This window comes from Arachis ipaensis, chromosome B01 (genome assembly GCF_000816755.2).
Source record: "Arachis ipaensis cultivar K30076 chromosome B01, Araip1.1, whole genome shotgun sequence".
In the NCBI taxonomy this organism is placed as follows: Eukaryota; Viridiplantae; Streptophyta; class Magnoliopsida; order Fabales; family Fabaceae; genus Arachis; species Arachis ipaensis.
This window is the reverse complement of record NC_029785.2, coordinates 40,262,365-40,275,778: the sequence shown is the minus strand read 5'-3', so window position 1 is coordinate 40,275,778 and position 13,414 is coordinate 40,262,365. Positions and strand designations below refer to the sequence as shown.

The following is a 13,414-nucleotide window of genomic DNA, read 5'->3' as shown; positions in this document are numbered from 1 at the left end:
TATCAAAAAGGAAGCACCAGATGAGTTAATTAATGTGGTTGAAAATACAAATAAGTGGACACAATGGCGTGACAACATTGTAATTGAGATGTTGAAAGAGTGGCAAACTAGTTGTACGGAATAGGAATAACTTGTAGGCCCGGCTTGAATATCCTTATTTAATTTGGCATGACACTTGTGATGTAATAACTTAACTCATAGTTGTTAGAACCGGACTGGTGATCAAACCGATCAGGTTACTGGGTCACTTGGTCAGTAGTTCAACTGACGGGTTACTGGTTGAACCTGTTGACCCAATCTTATGTAAATAAAAAATAGAAATAGTAAAAGTTTAAAATTAAAATTTAAAATACATATTTTCACTAATATTTTAAGAATATCTAACTATTCTTGATAGCCTGGTTGTTGTGAATGGCATCTATTTTATTGAGGAGAGGGATTCAAACCCTACTTCAAGCATTTTGAGAAAATTTTAAATTCCAAGCGATTCGGTCTAAAGTCATTGTCATTGAAATTTATAAATGATTATTGTAAGAGTTTTTTATAAGACTTTCTAAAATATTAATGACTTACTATTTTGTTGTTTGATGTTATTTGTTTGTCTTCTATTGTAAGAGGTGATGTTTGATATTATTGGATTATACAACTTATTCATGTTACACTTAGCTGAGAATGGACAAACACATGTGGACTAATAAAGAAACTAAAGCATTTCTTAGTTTCATGGAGGAGTATGTTGTTGATAATCTGAAAGCTAATTGTGGACAATTCAAACAAGAAATAGCATTAGCAAGTATTTGGACATACTTTTTCTCGACAGCAATCGAAAACTGCACCTGTTCAACTATCCTCTCTGGAATATTATTTTACTTCTGCTTCCATCTCAAATGCCTTTCACTAATTGCACCAGCATAGAGTATGAAACTGCTCCTTGTCCTCATCAAAACTCGGATTTGCTGACATTCCAAAACCATCCACATCTAGATTATGATTTTCTTCCTCCTCATAAACTTGCTCCTGTGCATCAAAACAATCGACTGCACCTACACCTGTGACTCATCCTTTCTGGATATACCCTCCAGTCGTGTGGAACAAAGAGAATGGCTGACCAGGAGTATAGAATTTGGTCGAGTGTGTCTGCCATAAAACTTACAAAAGTTAATATACATATTCTGAAGTGACAAATCAATTAATTTTAAGTAATTTTGTTAACAACCTTTATACACGCATCAAGAACATCTCTATCGTCAACATCTACACACTGTTTATCAGAATTTCATCCAAATCCATTGCAAGCCATCCTCAGAGACATATTGATACTTCTCCTTGAGTCGCTTATGCTTATTCTTGCAATGCTTAACTGTTAGCGTATAAGTTGGGAAGGCCTCCAACATCGTTAAGGCTAATTTTTCAAAAGTCCATAGTCTGAATTGTCCACAATCAACTTTCAAACCGTCAACAACACACTCCTCCATGAAACCAACAAATGCTTTAGTTTCTTCATCAGTCCACATGAGTTTTGTCCATTCTCACCTAAGACGTGTAACATGAATAAGTTGTACAATCCAATAAAATCAAACATCACCTCAAATAACATCAAACAACGAATAGTAAGTCATATTAATACTTTAGAAAGTCTTACAAACAACTCTTACGATAACCATTTATAAATTTCAATAACAATGAGTTTAACCGTACAATGGATAGTCTTACAAATACAAATTAAGCTATTACATCACAAGTGTCATGCCAAATTAAACAAGGAGATTCAAACCGGGCCTATAAGTTATTCCTATTCCGTACGACTTGTTTGCCACTCTTCGTACATCTCAATTGCAATGTTGTCATGTCATTGCGTCCACTCATTTGTATTTTCAACCACATCAATCATCTTGTCCGGTGCTTCCTATCCGATAGGCGAAAATTCATCCAAGGCTAGTTTGCTCTTCCGGATTCATATCCATGTTCTTCCGAATAAAATTTTGCAATAGATAACAAGCAATTATGATGACTGTGTCTTTAGAGAATAAAAACTAGAACTTCTTAAAATTGACCATCTCTTCTTAAATAAACCAAAGCATCGTTCTATGACATTCCTAGTAGAAGAATGCTTCCTATTAAAATACTCCTAGTAGTTGCGAGGTACACTGCTCCTTAAGCCCATTCTCTAACATGATAGCGAGTGCTTTTATACGTCCCAATGCATCACGTCTATTCTACTATTTATCCTTCTGCCTAAGGACAGTTGCCCACTAATTCTATTCTTAAAGTACACAAATAATGTAAGAACAAAGAACAACATCAAATTATTATACCTCAATCTCATCATTTGATAAAAATCAACATTGTTTTACAATTTCCGAACGCTCCGTTCCTTCCTAACAAAATAATCATTTCAATCAAAAAAGCATAAATATTCAATTTAATCTACATCAAAACTAATTTAATATTCAGGAGCAGGTTATGTAGATGTAGTGCACAAATTTCTACAGCTTGCATACACAGAATGCACTTACAAATTGTGATACTCATTTCGTAAAACCTCTCCCTCACATCTATGTGACTACTAAGTGCAGTATTTTCCAAACATGATATGCTCATATGCTACAACCTTTCATATTCAACTATCAAATGTTTGTGTATTTAAAAGAAAATAAAAAACTTATATGCGCAAAGAATAACTGTAATTTTCCAACTTCAAAATAATTCCAACTGATTTCATGAAATTGAAATGAAATTAACGTGCAAGGCATGGAATAAATAACTCTGTATTGACATTATGTCCCTTGCTCACCAAAATTAATTCAAATTTCAAAGCATGCCAAAATTCATTAGGAAATAAATTATACAATTCTTTGCTTAAAAAATAAATAATAAAGAAAAGGAGCAATGATACATATAAAATAACTAAAACAAAATAAATTAAAAAGCATATAGTAAGTCATATCTCTGGAGCATGTGTCTTAGAGTGTTTAAATGATATTTTTTATTTAAAAATGGGAAAAGAATAAGCTCCCTATTTGTCTTTCCTGGAAATTTCATTCCACAATCTAATCTATCTCCCTAACCCCACTCTATATGCTTATATTAAGGAAATGACAAAGACCTTGATATTTCTTTTTATATTTTTAGCCAAAAGACCTTGGACTTTTTGAGTCTTTGTCATTATTCATTAACTATTGTCTCCAAGTGATCCTTTAGGGAAAAGATTCGTTGGAGACAAAAAAAAAAGGATAACAAGCAAGATAAAATATTTGTTTAGGAAGTCCCTCTAAATTCAAGTCTAAACAGAAAATAAATAAATAAATAAGCAAACTTCCTCTCATTCATGCTTGTAACAATTAGCAATTATAAATTCGGTCTCAGGCACAGATTAAATTAGTGCAAGCAGGGATGGTCTCAAAGATTCAATTCATACAATACAAAAAGAATTCAATTCACAAATTTCTACAGCTACATTAGTACAAGCAGAGATGGTCTCAGTAACACAAAATTGCAATATAACCTTCATCTCGAAGTTATTAAACTCGAAAAAATTTGGACAAAATTTCAGGAATTCAGTTCATACATTAATATTTAACACTACTTATCTATGAAAAACTAAAAGTTCAATGAACAAATCAGTCATATATTATGCAATCAGGACACAAATTAAGATCAGGGCAACTAACCTAGGTCACGGTGGCAAGCTAACGATGACGAGGAGGTGGTTGTCTTGGCGGCGGTGAGACGGCAGAGTCCTGGCGGGCTGGTCCTGCGATTGCAAAAAACGAGATGAGAACACAGTGGAAAAGAACATATACAACGGCGACTCACCCAGCTCACGGTGGCTACGACGGCGAAATTTATGTTGTGTTCCTCGCGGCGACAACAAGACAGAGGCTCCAAGTGGAGGCAGTTGATGCTCGTCTTGCGTCGAATACGAACTTCTAATTGTGACGACGACTCACCTAACTACGCTGGCTGCGATGGTGACGTGAAGGAGGAGGTGATCCTGACGACGGCGATGTGGCAGAAGCTCAACCTAGGAATCTTCGATGCTTGGAAGCTTCTGGTGTGAGAAGATGATATATGTGCCCGAATTTTATTTTGCAAAATGGGTAAACTTGGAATTAACAATTTGGACTAAGGGTATTTTAAGCTGAAATTGTTATTTAAATTTCAGTCTCTGTCCCCAAAAATTTCAGTCCATGTGTCCTCACTTTTTGAAAATATTGAAGGGACCGAAATTGAGTCCCGGAACTGAAATTTTAGTTGCAATCTCAACCCAACAAACATGATAGTGTCTGACCTTGTGAGAATTTTGTAAGTACTTATTAAACCTGAGAATTGTACACTATACTAATTTGTCCAAAATATCAACATTAACGAGCCTTCTTTAAATACATATTTATACAAGATTTGAATGTCGTAGGGCTTCCCAAAGAACTCTCCCCTTGCAATTCACATGTCAACCGCTATCCTAAAACTTAGAGAAGTGCTTGCATCTCAAAAGGTGCAAAGCAAGGGATAGATAGGCTTGAGACTAAGCTTTTTAGGTTCTCTTCCTTCTAATTGGCATGGCATGCTTCATTGCTGTCTTTTGCTATGTTATTTAGAATGGCCTACCGTTTTAGGAGGCATTGCAATAGTAGCAACCTTGAAGGCTCATGATCACCTTGATCATCATCATCATGCTCTTCTTCGTTTGAAATTATTCTTTTTCTTTGTCAATGAGAAAGAAGATTACATGCCAAAGTAAGAAAAGGAAAAAGGAAAAGTGCTTTCTTGTAAAATGGCAGTGCATGAAGATAGAACATTGGAGGGCTCTAGTGTTAGTGTGCATGTTGGAAACAATACCATCATTACCACTAGTAACAATTAAAGCATGCACAACCTAAATCTATGTTCGTGAAAACCCAAATATTTCAAAGTGCGTAAATGTTTGTTGTGAAGTTTGGAGAAAGATCTCTAAAATGAAGAAATTGATAAAGTGGGAAGAAGGAAATTTGATCACTATTGAATTTATAACTTCCATTGTCTGTAAACCCCACTATATTGATTCAGGAGTCATTAGACAATCACTTTCTCATTTTACAACCTCCACACTTTATAAGAGCTTGATTGTGAAGTTTATAACTGCAATTTGGGAGAGTTTATTGAAGATCAACTTAGAAGATGAATACAGCATAGAAAGAACTGCAACTTGGGAGACTTTATTGCATGACTAAGTAAGAAGATGAATACAGCAAAGAATAATTGGTTAAGACAGATGCTTTGATTTCTTAATCAAGTGTTTTGGGTTGTCTTAATAGCAATCTTTTTTTTTTTGGTGGATGGTAAATATAATGATTCATGTAGCCGACCCCACCTAGTGGGACAAGGCTTTATTGTTGTTGTTGTTGGATGGTAAATATAATAGCAATTTTAATCTTTTTATATAACTACAACCAGTTTTTGGTGGATTTAAAACCCAAATTTCAACAAAGTAGGGTTATGTACTCATGTCTAAATATAATATAAATATAAATTACCCTGAATTACATGAAAAGTCTAAAATCAACCAGAACTGCAGCTGGAATTATGAACTCAAAGCATCCAATAAATTCAATAAACTTAATTATGGCTAGAAAGCACTCCTAACGCCATCATTGTTTCAAATTATGTAAGATAATAAATTGAAGTAAACAAATTTTGATATAGGCTGCCACCAGAAGCACAAATTTGATATTCATACCTCTTAGATGAATCTCATCAATAAATTGTTTTCAAACTCATTAAGCTGATAAACTAATAAACCTGCATAAATCAAGTGAGAAACAGGGTGAGAAATCTACTTAAAAAAATAAAGTGATTTAGTTTGCCAACTATCACTCAGTTGCAAATGTTGGAACTTATAGCTAAAAACAGATGCACACAACACAAATATAGATTCTGACCAAGAATAAAGTAAGCTCACGGTTTGAAACTATAACTAAACCAGCTGCTTCTCATAAATCATGAAGCAAAAGTAAATAGCCAATTCATATAAGAATACTGCTGGGTTCATCACATAAAAAGGAAGTGAACCTGGCAAACATTTGTTTTCAGAGTTGCCGTTATTCTGGGAACCATGAGCACAAGACCATGCAAAAAATTACAGATGAACCAATATAGTAACTGTTAATATTACATGAGCACAAGACCATGCAAAAAATTACATGAGCACAAGACCATCATTTGTTGCAATCACCACCAACAAACCCATACTTGGAAAGATGGAGCACATAAAGATAAACAAAACTCAGTAAGTACTTATCATAGGATAACACAGGCATGGACACCACCTCAAAAAATTAAAGATTATTATAGGCAAACACCCTCTAATATGTTAAGCCTTATGCAAAACTAGTAGCAAGAGCCATGGCAAAAGAATAAAGGGAAAACTGTGGAGCATCCACAGAAAGAATAAAGAAATAAAGCTGAATCAATGCCGAGCAATATATGCATGGGGTTAATGATTCTTCAAAACTTGTGTTCTAATATCTCCTTTCAAGATATCGAACCTTGCAGATTAATTGGCACTGAAGAGAATCTTAATATTACTCCGAGACCTGATTTTGCTTGCATAATTGCTGCTGATATTGCATCAACTGCAAAAATAACATCTGTAAATTAAGACCAATAATGAATGAAAGGCCTCACAAACGATTAGAGATTAAGAGAGTGATCGCTTGCATGAAATACAGGAAAGAAATACCATTCCAGCAATATTTCTGAAGGAGTTGCAAATGGATCTGCGGGTTCCCCAATCAATTATGGTTCTAAAGCTGCTAAACCTGCACCAGCTTGACCATTCTTTATCCTCCTTCTGTTCACTCACTTTCTTCTATTACATTCAATTTGTGCATCATCATTTAATTTACACTGGTTCCCTCTTCATGGACCCAATAGATATCCTGCAATGATAAAATGCCAAAACTTATCAGAACAAATCTGCCAAAACAATGAATCAAATGACATATTCACAGCAGATTTTGCTATACATAGTTTTGAAGCATATCTCTGTTACTGAATGGACAGAGAAGTGCTTAATGTTAACAGATTTTTTCAATAACTCACAAAAATGCTGTGGAAAAAGGATTCTAATATTGTTTTGTAATTCAAGAAGCCGGAGAGAGCTAGTGTCACAAACCATTTGGCATATGCTGTCTGATAATTGTAGTGCTTCTTGCCACTTATCAACCCGAGTAAGGCCTTTGATGAGGTCGACTAATGTGCTAAGCTCTGGAACAACATTCTTACTTATCATGCTCGCGTACAGCTCGAAGGCTTTATCAACCTTACTTGCTTGTGAAAGACTCTCAATTAAAGAAGTATACAAATACTTGCAGGCCATTGCAATGCTTGGAGATGACGAAATCTCTTCAAGCAGATTCACTGCAACTTCCAATCTTCCAGCCTTGATGTAGTTATGAATCAAAATTTTATACAAAGAATCAACAGGGATTGATTCATCCTCAACCAGCTCATTTAAAAGCCCTATTGAGGCTATGAACTCTCGGTTAATACCTTCAATAATTTTACGATGGCTTGATATATGCCTAGGCCAATATGTTTGTTTCATTTCATCTAATAGTCTGTGTGCCTCATCAAAGAGGCCAGTGGAACAACAATGATTAATCAATACTCTATAGGTAATAAAGTTTGGAGCACAACCCTTTGAGCACATATCTCTCAATAGCTCAAAGCACTGTTCAATTTTTCCTAATTTCCCAAAGCCATCAATCATTGCAGTGTAAGTAACAACATTGGGATTACAACCCTTTTCTTCCATCTTAAGCATTAGCTTGTGGGCTTCATCAGCCTTTCCAACTTTACAGAGCCCATCAATCATCTCTGTGTAAATAACTACATTAGGAGCAATCGAATTCTCTAGCATCCTGGACAAAACTTTCAAAACAAGATCCAATCGTTTGTCTTTAAACAGACAATCAATTAAAGAGCTGTAGGTGTATAGACTGGGACTGTATCCACGCTCCAACATTTTTGCAAACACCTCCTGCGCATCCTCAAGCTTTCCTGCCTTGCAGAACCCATCTATAAGAGCATCATAGACTGTCTGGTTCGGTTCACACCCATGTGCCCACATAGTATCCAACAATTCACGGGCTTGTTTAACCCTGCTTGTTTTGCATAAACCATCCACCAAAGCCCCATATGTAATAACATTTGGTTCTTCAGTGTTGTTATCATCATCCAACTTGAAATACATGTCCATATCAGAGATTTCTATGTCACCTTGCATTCTGGCAAAAATCTGGCAAGCTTTTTCAATCTGCCCAGCTTTACAATGACCATCTATCAAAGCTGTATATGTAACAATATTTGGCTTGCAACCTTCAAGTACCATCACCTCGAATAGTTTATTTGCATCGAACAACTTTCTTGCCTTCAGGTATGCATGAATAAGTGCAGTATACGTCACCACATTAGGCTTGCAACCATCCCTTAACATTTCATCATACCATTTGCGAGCTTGTTGGATGAGACCAGCTTTGCAAAAGCTATCAATCAAAATAGTATAGGTGTAAACACTGGGAACAATGCCATTCCTTTTCATTTCTTCAAACAAAAGAAAAGCCTTCTCTACCTTGGAGGCATTACATAGAAAATGAATCACTTTAGAATATGTACTATCATCTGGAACAAAACCCTTGCTCATCATTTCACATATTATCTTAAAGGCTTTATCAAACTTTCCAGCCCCACAAAGACACCGAGCAAAGTTGCCTACATTGACCTTATTCAATACAACCCCTGAATCAAGCATCTCATCATAAGCTTTCTCAGCTATTTCCAGCACATCCGAGATAGGCAGCTCCACATTGCCACATATACTACCAATCAATATATTATAAAGTAGATACCCTGGCTGGCACCCACATTTTACCATTTTCTTAAACAACTTGTAGGCATAAAAGTAATCCCCTGATTTACAATAAGCATGTACAAGAAAATTAAATATCTCACGATTTGGATAACATCCTTCAGTAATCATCATACTAAGAATTCTCTTACACCTCCCCAGCTGCCCTTTCCTCAAGCAACCAGAAAGCAAGATCCTATAGGTCACAACATTCGGAATACAAGAACTAGAACGCATTCGGTTTAAGATATCCATAGCTTCTTCAAAAAGTGAAGCTTCACACAAACCAGAAACCATCCTATTGTAAAATACCGTATCGGGCACATAACCTACCTTTGCAATCAAATTGAGAGCATCCCTATACCTCCCTGCTCTGCAGAGAGAATACGCAAAACAGCTGAGAGTGTACCCATCCATACCATACCCATAACTCTCCATCTCCTTGTGAACCAAATAAGCACTGTCCAATTTACCAGCACCAAGGAAAACCTGAATCAAAGCACTGTAAGTGGTTGGAGAAGGCTTGTACCCAAAATCCTTAAGCCTGCCGAGCTCCTCCAACGCTGCATTGTACAGCCCGTTCCGGCAACACTTCCGAATAAAAAAATTGAGCAGCTTTTGAAGCAGCTCCTTATCATCATCCCTTATTTCCCGCAAAAACTTCTCGGGCACTCTACCACTGCCATTGCAGCCCAACACATCGAGGAGCGCATCATATACCGCAGGGGTGTGGGTGTACCCTATTTGTCTCCCCGCCCACAAGAAAAACTTGACACACAATTCAGGGTGTCTCACATTGCACATCATCTGCACCACCAAAGCCTCAGTTAATCTCCCCCTGAATTGCCTGAAAAGTTTCTGCGTTTGGGCACCAAAGCTGTCATTAGTGTTCCTGATGGCATCGGACATCAAAATAGCATCGTGGGAAGGGTCGTCAGAATGCACAGTAGTGGTTGAATTGAGGAGAGTGGTGCGGAGGAATGCGTAGTCAGGTGACAAATCGGGGGCTGGGGGCGAAGTGTGGTGTAAGAAGGGGTCGTCGGGATGGACCAAACCTTCAAGGGTGTTGTCTGAAGAGGTAGAGAAGGATTGCGGTAAAGAGAAAGAGAGAATGATTTTGGACTTGAGATGGAGTAGAGAGCGTGAGAGAGAGAAGAGAGTGTTGAAGTCTCTCTTGCTCACAATCATATCTAATATCTAAGATCTTAATAATAGGACATCAATTGGATTAATGCTTGACACATGTTGTCTGCCTACCAAGTACCACAGTTGAAGTAATGAGAAGCAGAACCTGTGATACAATATAAAAAAGTAATATAAATATAAATACACTTGCTTGCAAAATATCAATGGCAAAAACAGAAATTGGATTATACTTGATAGACATAGTGTCAGTGCTAGACCAAGAGGTAGAGTGTCAGCTATCACTTGATTGCATCAAATTCAAATTTGGAAACAATGAAGGTCCCTGCCTACACAGCATAGCATATATAAATGGTAAAGAAAATATACGTTGAGATAAAGAAAATATTTTTAAAAAAAATAGAAGCAGTAGTGAAACACGTGTATGACAGAAAGGGCTACCCTATCATAGTTGTCAAAACTGAACCGATGATTGAACCAATCAATCTATTGGGTCACTGGATCACTGGTTCAACCGGTGGGTTACGAGTTGAACTGACTGACCTGGTCCTACTTAAATAAAAATATAAAACAGTCAAAAACTTAAAATTAAATTTTGATATATATATCTTCACCAACAATTTAACAACAATCAAGTCTCAATTTCTAAAATAACTAATACGAAAATAGACATATTATTAGTCAATACTACAATAATATCTTAATTTGATACAATAATAATGAAAATCAATTAGGCAATTAGCAATCAATTGCAATTAAGCAATTAACAATCACACTGGAGCCTATTAACAATTAACCAATTAGGCAATTAACAATCAATTCTAACATCTATTAGCAATTAACAATCAATTCTAATAGAGTCTATTATCTAATTCTAATCACACTATCACATTGACAGTCAATTAGGCAATTAACAATCACATTGTAACAATGGAGCCTGTTAACAATTAACAATGAATTAGAGGCAATCAACAATCAATCTAACAATGGTAATTTCAGGGCCCTCAAAATTAAAATTGAAAATAAGGTGCATCCCTATTATTTTTATTAGCAGAATCATAATATCATAACCGCAAAGTAAAACTAAATAACTAAATACCAATCTCCAAACATTTTCTTTCCAAATTCAAAATTAGCAAACCAACAGAAATTCAGCAGCCAGAAGGATAACTAAATTAGTAATTAGCAAACTTCCGATTCAACAAATTAACAAATTCAAGTCTCGTCATAAATTCATAACCAAGAAATTAGTCAAGTACATTACATACATTGCGTCATAAGATATCAGCACAAACACACACAAAATTAACTAATTGTTTCTAATTAAATCATTTTGAACACATTAAAAACTAAATTAACCAAATCACATTTTTTTTTATGAACAACAGATTAAAAACAAAAAAAAAAAGTAAGCAACAAAAATAAGTAACCTTCGGTGGTCTTCCAAAGCAAGAAGCAGTGAAGCACAGCTCGACCAGACGCAGAGGCGAGAGACGCGCGAGAAGCCAAGCTCAGACGGAGGAAAGAGGCGCGGCGACGGCGGAGACGCCGGGAATCTTGCGGTGGCGGTGATGTCGAGGTGAGCTCCCAGCGGCCAACGGCCAGCTCTCTGGTGTGTGTGTGTGCCGTTAGGAATAGAGAGAAGTGAGATAGCTGGGGTGGGGTGGGGTTTAGACTAGGGTTTTCTTTTTTATTATTATTAAAACGTCAAACAAGGTCGTTTTGGGTGGGGCCGTGGGGGTTTTAAGAAAAATTAAAATACCGAACTGGTCCGAGTTTCTCAAACTTACCGGTTCACTGGCTTTTACCAAACCCGTCCGGTCAAATTGGTTCTTGCCGGTTTTATTCCTTACACAGTCCAATACTCCAATGCCACCTTCGGACCGACCAAGGGATCGGGTCATCAGTTTTTCGGTTTGATTGTTCGAGTTGGTCCAATTTTTACAACTATACACTCTACGGGTCTACACAATAATAAATTAAATGGATTAATTACTAATTTGATATCGAAAAACTCAACTGCTGACAAAAAAATATTTGAAAGATGTTATCAACAAAATAACTTTTGAATTATTTGAAAAGAGAGAAAGAACTAATAAATATTAAATTATTTTAAGCAACAAAAAAATTTTTATATTGAACAAACGGCTTATCCATTAAATCTAAATTTTTGAGTCAATATTTAAATAAATATTTAGAAGGAAAAAAATTTTGGAATAAAATTTAATTTTTAGATTTTTTATTTTTCAAAAAATATAGTCAATTAAAATAAAAAAAATTTAAAATTTACTTGACAAAAATTACTAAATTTCAAGAATAAAAAAATATTTTTTAATAATTTAAATTATAAAAATTTGCATCAAAATTTAATCTATAAAGCTATTTTTTGGGTAAATCACATAAACAAATTAAATAAGAATCAATATTACACAAATGTCCAAAAACGAATTAGCTTATATGCATGTCTCAAAGTAACTTTACGTAAATCGAATAAACTAAATTCGATTTATGTTTTTTCAATATAAACCGAATCAACTGGATTCGATTTACTATATATGTTATATCAATAATAAGTCAAATCAACTACATTCGATTTACTATATATGCTATTTCAATAGAAATCGAATCTAGTTAGTTTGATTTACTCCTGAGCACATATATAGTAAATCTAGTTAGTTTGATTTACTATATATGTTCAGTAGTAAATCGAATCTAATTGATTCGATTTACATTGAAAAAGTGTAATACCATGGTGAGTGTATATTGTTCCCACGAGCATTAAAGGACTGAATACGCAAATATCGAATTAAATTATTAATTAGATCAATAGAACCTCGAATATAGAATTGTTGTGACTTGTTGGAAACTTGAAAGGCTTGAAATTAGAGTTGCTTGAGTGCTAAATGTTTCGGATAGTGCTTGTTGAATTTGGAGAAATCAATGGTAGTGAATGTCTAGGGCTTCGAAGATATTCATGTCCTTAGGAAAATTAACTTTGTTAACTTAGTTTTAAAGTTTGTAGATCTCTGTTCATAACGAATCTAAAGTAACTAATTTTCGATGTCTTAACTCCTCAGTTTCTCTTTAATTAACCAACTACCAATGTCTTGGTCAATTGATTAATCAAAGAGGCTAAGTTCATAAAATCCGATTCAATTTCTCAAAGAGAAAAACACAATTTTCAAGAATTGTCCTAATCCAAATTATATGTCACGTATCCAAAACAAGGATAATCAAAAATCATGTATTACTGCACACTTACAAAATTTCCTATGTCTAGTTGATTTAAAAAGCTATGTAAAAGAGTTTCAAGAATGATTTGAAAAATTATTCTGTCAAATCAATTAACAAATCCAAAACGGGATTAGCACACCTATCGATGTT

The 13,414-nt window shown here is 35.2% G+C and overlaps 1 protein-coding gene across 24 annotated transcripts; it reads right to left on the bottom strand.

The window, feature by feature from the left end:
- Positions 737 to 11,762, bottom strand: LOC107629310 (pentatricopeptide repeat-containing protein At1g06710, mitochondrial). 24 transcript variants are annotated; one of them, XM_021120513.1, is made up of 10 exons: positions 11,461 to 11,761; positions 10,472 to 10,579; positions 10,264 to 10,359; positions 7,154 to 10,178; positions 6,719 to 6,917; positions 6,525 to 6,611; positions 5,717 to 5,778; positions 3,672 to 4,704; positions 2,316 to 2,378; positions 1,636 to 1,906 (listed from the first exon to the last, which is right to left on the bottom strand). In XM_021120513.1, exons 4-5 carry the CDS (start codon positions 10,073 to 10,075, stop codon positions 6,876 to 6,878), a joined length of 2,964 nt encoding a protein of 987 aa, XP_020976172.1. In that variant the 5' UTR covers positions 10,076 to 10,178; positions 10,264 to 10,359; positions 10,472 to 10,579; positions 11,461 to 11,761; the 3' UTR covers positions 1,636 to 1,906; positions 2,316 to 2,378; positions 3,672 to 4,704; positions 5,717 to 5,778; positions 6,525 to 6,611; positions 6,719 to 6,875. The 24 variants fall into 24 exon arrangements, with proteins under 24 accessions (XP_020976198.1, XP_020976172.1, XP_020976194.1 ...); XM_021120535.1 differs by having other exon boundaries at positions 3,672 to 3,754; XM_021120539.1 differs by lacking the exons at positions 1,636 to 1,906; positions 2,316 to 2,378 and adding exons at positions 737 to 1,137; positions 1,217 to 1,533 and having other exon boundaries at positions 3,672 to 3,754; positions 5,717 to 6,611.